The 8,496-nt window shown below is 36.2% G+C and overlaps 2 protein-coding genes across 2 annotated transcripts; both read right to left on the bottom strand.

Moving 5' to 3' along the window:
* Positions 1-1,119: 1,119 nt before the first annotated feature.
* Positions 1,120-1,904, bottom strand: LOC133806747 (uncharacterized). The gene is made up of 2 exons (XM_062244836.1): positions 1,794-1,904; positions 1,120-1,563 (listed from the first exon to the last, which is right to left on the bottom strand). Exons 1-2 carry the CDS (start codon positions 1,902-1,904, stop codon positions 1,120-1,122), a joined length of 555 nt encoding a protein of 184 aa, XP_062100820.1.
* Positions 1,905-3,064: 1,160 nt separating this feature from the next.
* LOC133806746 (uncharacterized) lies at positions 3,065-4,423 on the bottom strand. Its single transcript, XM_062244835.1, has one exon. It carries the CDS (start codon positions 4,421-4,423, stop codon positions 3,065-3,067), a length of 1,359 nt encoding a protein of 452 aa, XP_062100819.1.
* Between the last annotated feature and the right edge of the window lie 4,073 nt (positions 4,424-8,496).

Here is an 8,496-nt window from a genome sequence, read left to right as displayed (position 1 = left end):
TTCCCACAAACGATCAACCTTTTTTTTTTTTTTATAATAGCACAAAGGTATATATATATAAAGATAAAAATTCCAAAATATCCTCTTGTACCCGAAAAATCTTTCATAACTTGTCTATTAAGAAAAAAACCAAACAATAGTACATTTTAACAAAATTTTACTATAATGTTTAATAAATCTATTTAACATATCATGCTTTTATTGGTCTCACGAAAAATAGTTAGTCTTATCCCATGAAATATTTAAAGTGAATCAAATGGTGTACATGCATTTTAATATATTTGTTTTACCACTAAAATCAGTCTCAAACATTTGTGTGTGCATGTGAAAGCATGGGACATTGCCCTTTGGTAGCAAATTTTAGCCTTTTTCGCAAGTTGCATGAAGTACCCATCTTAGACGCTTTCACACTACACTGATGGTAGCCCTTTTCACATGGTAGAGTATCTTCTACATAATTTTAGTTACATAGTTTCAACTTACTCATGGATGACTTTCACACACCAATGCAGGTAGCTCTATTCTTAAGATGGAGCCTGAGACAAGATAAAAAAAATGTTATTTACTCACACACCACTTACACATATTGATTCATAAAAATATTAAATGGATATACCTATCTATTTTTTGAGACCACTAAGCATGATATATTAATTAGAAAAACTAACCAAGTAGTAAAATAATGTTAAAAACTAATTTTTACAATTTTCTCAATTTGGACACGAACAAGATAAATTTTGATCAACACAATGTCAAGGATATGACAAAAAAAACAATAATAAAAAAAATCAATTAGTACAAACCCCCAAGGAATTATTGAGGGGATCAAACTTGATATTTGGCAATATCAACATATTCTAAGTCCAAAGTTTTATTTTCAACAAGTTCCCTTGTGCGTCGCGACACATCATCAACACAAAAACATTTTCATGGAAAATTTTCAAATCTTTTCCCAATCGACATGGTTCACATTTTTTTTTGATCAAGAAAAGAGAATTTTATTGATCACAGCACAAAACAACCAAGCTACAGCAAACACTAACCCACTAGAACAAAACCAGCCCACAATTCAAACACTAGAAGCTCACGGCTTTACAACATCAGCAGAGAAAAAATAACTCAGTCTACACTTAATGTTTTTTTTATCAACTCAACTACAGCCATAATACTAAGAGAGTAATTATGGACAACACAAATGTTTCTGTTATGCCACAAATAGTAGACCGTAGCAGAGAACACAGCCGCCACTTTAGAGGCTCTAACCCCCTTGCTCATACCACCAATCCATATGCACCAGTCCGAGTAGATAAGAGGCCAAGAACAGCCAAACCAGTCATGAACCTTTTGAACAACCTGCTGAGAGAAACAATAGCCAAATAACAGATGACTATGACTCTCCATCTCTTGATCACAGACCGGACAAAGAGAAGAATCTAGCTGCATCACTCGATGTAAATGGTCCCTAGTTAACAACTTAGAATTGACCACAAGCCAAGCGATGAACCTATGCTTAGGAACACTCACTCTGTTCCAAACAAATTGCTTGTAATTGACAGGGATATGCTGAATAAGACCAGTATACAGCTATCTAATTTTAAACCTTCCATTACTACCAGTCTTTTCAATCTCCTCTTGAGAAAACAACTCACGTAATTGACAAATTTTGCGCCAATACCAACTAGCATCAGCTTTAAGTTGGTATTGCCAAAAGTTTTGGCCCTTTAAATACACTGCATGAACCCACTTCACCCATAATGCTTCCTACTGATGGCTGATAGCCCAAATACATTTACCAAGCAATGCCTTGTTCCACTTAGATCCTTCACCAAACCCCAATCCACCAAAAGCTTTAGGCAAACAAACCGTAGACCAGGATGTAAGATGAAATTTGCTCCTTGTACCATCATTACCCCAAAGAAACCACATGCAAAGCTTGTCCACTTCTTTGATTATACTTTGAGGCAGTAAAAAAATATTCATCCAGTAATTTCTCAGCCCCAAAAGAACAGAAGTATTGAGTTAAACTCTCCCTGCATAGGATAAATGTCTACTTGACCAAGTGTGAAGTCTGAGCTTTATCTTTTTAAGAATTTCTCCGCAGTCAGCCGCTTTCCATTTTGTGGGTCTCATAGGGACTCCAAGATACTTCAGGGGGAAGGTACCCTCTTCTAACTCTAACAGTTGCTGTAGTTGGCGTTTGTCTTGAGCAGAGATACCACTGAAGAAGACTTGAGACTTGCTTAAGTTAGCCTTCATTCCAGTACTATGGCAAAAGTCTTCAAATACCTACTGAATAATCTGAACTGAACCTCTGTTAGCTTTGCAAAAAATCACTAAATCATCAACAAAACATAAGTTGATGATTTTGATATTTTTACACAAAGGGTGAAACCGAAAATCATGATGCAATGAACCAAATTGAAGCAGCCGAGTGAGATATTCCATAACTAAGACAAAAAGTAATGGGGAAATAGGATCTCCTTGTCGAAGACCCTTAACTCCTTGAGACCCCCCCTGCAAACGACCATTCATCATAACAGTATAGGATGTACCTCTGAGACAAACCATCACCCAATGAATGAATCTAGAAGGAAATCTCAATCTGATTAATAACCTCTCTAAAAAATCACAGTCAATAGTATCATAGGCTTTACTAAGATCTATCTTCAAAGTACATCTCGGGGAAGCATTCCTTCTATTATAGTTCTTAATCAAATCCTGAAAAATAAGGATATTATGAGCAAGAGATTTCCCTCTAATAAAAGCTCCTTGATTGGGACTAATAATTGAGGGTAACACTTCCGAAAGCCTACTGCAGAGCATTTTTGAAATGCACTTATACAGAGTATTACAGCATGCTATAGGCCTATAATCAACTGCCCTGTTAGGGGAATCAATTTTAGGAATAAAAGACAAAATTGTTTTGTTCAGCTCAGCCGGGATCCTCCCTGTATTAAAAAAATCTAAAACAGCCAAAGAAATGTCATCACCAATATACTTCCACATAGCCTTGTAAAAATCTGAACTGTATCCATCTAAGCCTGGACTTTTAGTACCCGGAATACTAAACAAAGCTTTTTTTTATATCAGCTTTAGTAAACTTCTTGATTAAGTTCAGCTGCAAATCAATGTCTAAACAAGGGCCCAAATCAATGCAATCAGTGTTAATCAACCCAGAACCTGAACTATTGCTTCCAATATACATCCTGAAATGATCAAGAAAATGCTTCACTACTGCACCATAATCAGTAATAACCTCCCCATGTTCATTCAGAAAAGACACTATTCGATTATCCTCTCTTCTCTTTTTGATACACGCATGAAAATAAGAATTATTTTCATCCCCCTTCTGAATCCAAGTTACTTTGCTACGCTGAATTAAGTAGCTCCTGTACCGAGTATAATGCTCTTTATAGCAGACCGCAGCTAATCTTTCAGCCTCCTGTACAGAAGCATCCGAAGGATGTTCCTGAGCTTTTGTTAATGCTAACTGATAAGCACCCTTAGCCTGATGATAGCCCTGCTCAATGTCCCCTATTTCCATCATGTTGAACACTTTCAAAATATGCTTCAACCTAAGCAATTTCTTAGTCACTCCCAATAACCCTTTAGCTGTCAAAGGCTTGCACCAGTTATCTAGAACAGTATCTTTAAATCTGTTGTGAGTTATCCAGCAATTAAAGAATCTAAAGGGTTTAATTCCAAGATGTCCCACCTTAAGAGTCTTAATAAGAAGGAAACAGTGATCCGAATGCACATCCCACTGGATTTCTGCAATAGTATTCGAAATAAAGTCAGACCATTCTTCATTGATAAACCCATGATCAATCTTAGAATATACTCTATCACCTCCCTCCTGTCTATTCGACCAGGTAAACTTGGAACCTATGCATTTGATTGTAGCTAGCTGAGAAAAGGCTAGCCAAGCTGTAGAATCCATTATCTCATTAGCATTAACCCTCTTGCCCCCTAGTCTGTCATCATAGTTAAACACTGCATTAAAATCCCCCACTACCAGCCAAGGCTTATTTGAAACTTGAATTGAAGATAAACCCCTCCACAAATCCAACCTCTCAACCACTGTGCTAAAACCATACACAAAAGAGACAACAAATTCCAGCTGTAAGCTAGAAAAAGTAACCAAACAATGAAGGAATTGCTTGTGTTCCATTAACACCTGAACCTTAACAAAAGTCTTCCTCCATATAACCAGAATTCTGCCTTCAACAACTGGACTATTATAGTGATCCCAGCCAACAAACACTTTGGACATCATATCCTTAGTTTTATCCATCTTCAATTTATTCTCTAACAAAGCACCAATACCAACTTTATTTAACCTTAAGAGACTTAGAATTGCTTGTTGTTTGTCTCTCTTATTCAACCCCCTAACATTCCAACTAAGTACATTTGAGCAATCCATCAACTTTTGAGTCAATTAGAAACTCAGATTTCTCCCCTGTTTCCTGTTCTTGGAGTACCTTGAACACATTCTACTTGCTACCTATATGAGTGCTCACTGACTTGCCTTTGCTCTTAGAATTCCCAACCTTCTTAGGGACCTCCCAGTTTTCTTTATTGGCCTGAAATCGTGTCCCTTGGTGGATCTGTAATCTACTCTTAGGTTCACTAGTATCATCGTTTAACTCAGTTGCTACCTGCTGAGATATTACAGCTTTAGGGGCCACAGTATCTGCAGCTTTTCCCTCTGAGTTATTTTCGGCTTCAACAGCTTCAGAATCAGACCTGATAATCACCTTATCAGACTTATCCTTGGTCACCCAAATTTTGGTATCTGATTTCTTGCACTCAGCTGAATTATGCCCATATCCCTTACAATTCTGGCATTTTATAGGGAGCCACTCATATTCCACAAATTGTTCTTGAATTTGGCCCAGCTCATTAACAAAATGAATGACAAAAGGAGGATCATCAGTAATCTCCATTTCAACAAGAACCCTTGCAAATCTGATCATAGATCTATCATTTGTGAACTTATCCACCATAATTGGCTTCCCAATTGTGCTTACCAAAGCACTGAGACATTTTTTCCCCCAATATTGCAGACCTAAATTTGGAAGCCGAATCCACAGAGGAACAGATCGCACTTACCTGATGGTGTCTAGATCTTGGGTCCAAGGCCTCACTATGACTGGTTTCCGATCAAATTGCACAATGCCATTCTACAAAACAAAATCTCTAGTAGCCTCATCATTGAACTTGACAATGGTGAGACCCATATGCATCCTCACTACACGTTCAATACCCAGGTGACCCCATATTCTTTTCACAAACCCTTCAAACACTGCAAAAGGGGGATTGGCTCCCACAACCATGCATATCACAGCTGAACTCCAATTCTGAGCTTGTTCAGCAACCTCCTCCAAATTAATTTGGGCTACTTTCTTCCCATTTTTCAGCAATGGCTCCTCATAATGCAGCTTAGTCGACTCATTGACAATCAATTTACCTCTGAGATTCACCCAATGCGATTGAGCAGAAGATTGGAAGTTCTCATTCTCCTCAACCGGAACTATGTCCCTAACCTTATCTTCGTCCCCCTGATGAGTCAATTCATCATCGCTAGCCAGACCCACCGAACGTAACCTCTGCGTATTTTCCGTCAAGCTTGAAGGAAAAACTTCCTCTATCTGCAGATTTGGTTGAACCTTCAATGATGATTCCGTTAATGGCAAAGATCTAGTGGCCTCCTCAGACCTTGTTCTAGATGCAGGCTTTCGAGCAACCTTCTTCTTCTTCATCATGGAGAGAAGAAAGGAACCTTCGCACGCCTCAGATTTAATTTTTAGTGTCTTCATGGTTCACATTTACCAAAAGAATATTTACTTAAATTTGATAAATCATGAACATGACTCACACTTCCAATTTTTCTCAAATTTTCAAAATCCACATGACCATGTTTTTCATGACACAATTAGTATCACACCTTGTGTTTGTGTGATAATTGTGTGATTGAGATAATGTGTAACAATTATCAACAGATTTATAACCCTTCAAAACACAATTTCCATCTTGGTCAAGCACAAAAAATTATCATGAGAAAAATTTACAAACAAATCTTGGTCACAGATTTGACTTATACTAATTAGATTAGTTTTAAGTCCATCAACCAAAAGAACATTTTGCAACTTTGGTAGTCCTTCATAATTTAGAATGCCACTACCAAGTACCTTACAAGACTTACCATCTCCACATGTGACTTCCCCATTTTTCAAAGTCTTGAAGTCAATGAGTATGCTTTTGTTAACCGTCATATGCCTAGAAAAACCACTATCAAAAAACCAAGAGTTAGAAGCACATGTTCTAAGACAAGTATAGGCAGCAAGACATTTGAATTTATTTTTCTTCACCCAAAATTTCTTAGGTAGAGTCTTTTTCTTCAATGCATTTGTCTCAAATTACCATGGTGACTGAAGTAATTATTTTGAAAAAAAATTATCAAGGTAAAACATTTAGGTCGAATATGACCTTTCACTCCATAGAAATGGCAAATTGGAATAAAATGACCAGTTTTTTTATTCTGGAAATTTATGGTTTGTTTATCATGTGTTGTGACAGATTGAGAAGAAGAGGCCACATGAGTCTGAGTAGAACCTGCAGAAAGGTCACTCGTTGAAACAACGGGAAGGTTTCCATAAATAAAAATTGTTTTTCCTTTAGGTTTAGATCCATTTGATCCTAACCTAGAAAAATCACAAGCATTTTGACCTGAAAGCAGAACATCATCCAAAACCATAGATCTATGATTAAGCATTTTTACACCTTTCACAATTTGATCAACTTCATTAGACAAACGTTTGATTTCAGAATCTTTAGCAACAATATCAATTTCATATTTTGGAACAAGAGAATCAAGTTCTTCATTTCTCTTCTTGAGAACTTTGTTATTGTTTGCCATCAAACGATTATCTGAACACAATTTCAACCATTGATCATACATATTTTTATATGATTATTTCAAGGAATCCTCATCCAAATCGAATTCATCTGAGTCACCATGGGAATCCTCATCTGCAGAACTAGTATTATTTAAACAAACAAGGTTCTCATTCACCTGCATAGACTGAGGTAAGCAAGAAAAAATAGAAGATAAGGCAAGATTAGAATTTTCTTCCTCATCACTACTTTCAGAGTCCTGGTCACTCCAAGTGGCTGCCATGGCCTTATTATTTTTCTTCAAGGTATTGGCACATTCAGATTGAATATGTCCAAAACTTTCACACTCCCTGCATTGAATACCTTTTTTATTAGTAGATTCAAAAGGTTTGGAAATATTATTACCTTTGGATGATTTAGACATGTTTTTCTTGTTACCAATCTTTTTGATAAACTTCTTAAAGTTTTTTTATAACAAGATCATTTCATCATCATCTGACCTTTTCATTTTCTCTTGAAAGATTTCAAAGCAATCGATTTCTCCTTCACAGCAATTGGTTTTTGTTAGGAAAATATATGTTGTATCAATGGAAATGGTAAGAATTATTACAACTCTAGACAAAATAATACACATAAACAAGATTGATTAAATAATGTTACAACTCTATGACTAAAAAATATAAATAAATAAGAAAAGAATTAGAAGAATAAGAGATTGGAGAAATACAACTCTAAACAAAAAGAAACAAACAAAGTAAAAGTGTTTGTAACAAAAGAAATGAAAGATTACAACTCTTAAACAAGAAATACAAGTAAATAAGACAAGAGGAATAAAAAGAAAAGCAATAGTAGAAAATATAAGAACAAGAACAAAAATAAGAAACTCTCACTCACACAACCAAAGTAAAGAGTGTTGGGGATCACCAACTTGAACAAGGTTCGAAACCTTTGTCCAAAAGCGTGTTTCCCCCTAACTCAAGCACTAAGGGAACTCTCAAAAAAAGTTGGAAATAGCTTTCTAGAATTATCAAGCCTCTAGGTGTTTTCTAGCCAAGTGCTCTAATGTATAGAAAAAATGTGTCTTACAAGTGAGCAATAGGCTCCTATTTATAAAGTTTAGAGACACCATTTGAATTTCAAATTCCACCAACCCCCATGGCTGTTACCAATAATTAATTGGATTTTTATGGAATTAAAAAGGAGATTTGGGAGTTATTTGTGTTTTTGGAACCGTTCAAAAAAGTTGGAAAAAACTGAAAATTTGGTCAACCAGCCACTCTGGCTGCAGCCAGGAGTATCAGTGGCCACGGCCACTAGTCTCTATTCCCCAGGCTGCGGCCACCAACACTCCTGGCCGCAACCACTAGCCAATTTCAACACACAAAAATTGTGTTATTTTTCCAAACAGTTCCAATCTACTGTAAATAACGTACTAAACTAATACTTAATAAAACATTCACATAACATTGTTTCATAAAAGAAAACCACTTATTATAAAGGTCTCAGTGGGGACTTGCTTAAAACCATGCAAGTTGGGCCCATTAGTTTTAAAAAGAAAACATGAGTTTTTATGCAAAGTTCAAAAGAAACAAAAATTAA

This window comes from Humulus lupulus, chromosome X (assembly GCF_963169125.1).
Source record: "Humulus lupulus chromosome X, drHumLupu1.1, whole genome shotgun sequence".
Taxonomy (NCBI): Eukaryota; Viridiplantae; Streptophyta; class Magnoliopsida; order Rosales; family Cannabaceae; genus Humulus; species Humulus lupulus.
Note: the sequence above shows the minus strand (reverse complement) of the source record. Positions and strands in the feature narration are given on the sequence as shown.

Coding starts and splice junctions, on each gene's coding strand:
- LOC133806747 (XM_062244836.1), bottom strand. CDS start 1,904: ATGGTACAAGGAGCAAATTTCATCTTACATCCTGGTCTACGGTTTGTT. Junction 1,564..1,793: donor GTGGAACAAGGCATTGCTTG/GTAAATGTATTT, acceptor GGTCTTATTCAG/CATATCCCTGTCAATTACAA.
- LOC133806746 (XM_062244835.1), bottom strand. CDS start 4,423: ATGGATTGCTCAAATGTACTTAGTTGGAATGTTAGGGGGTTGAATAAG.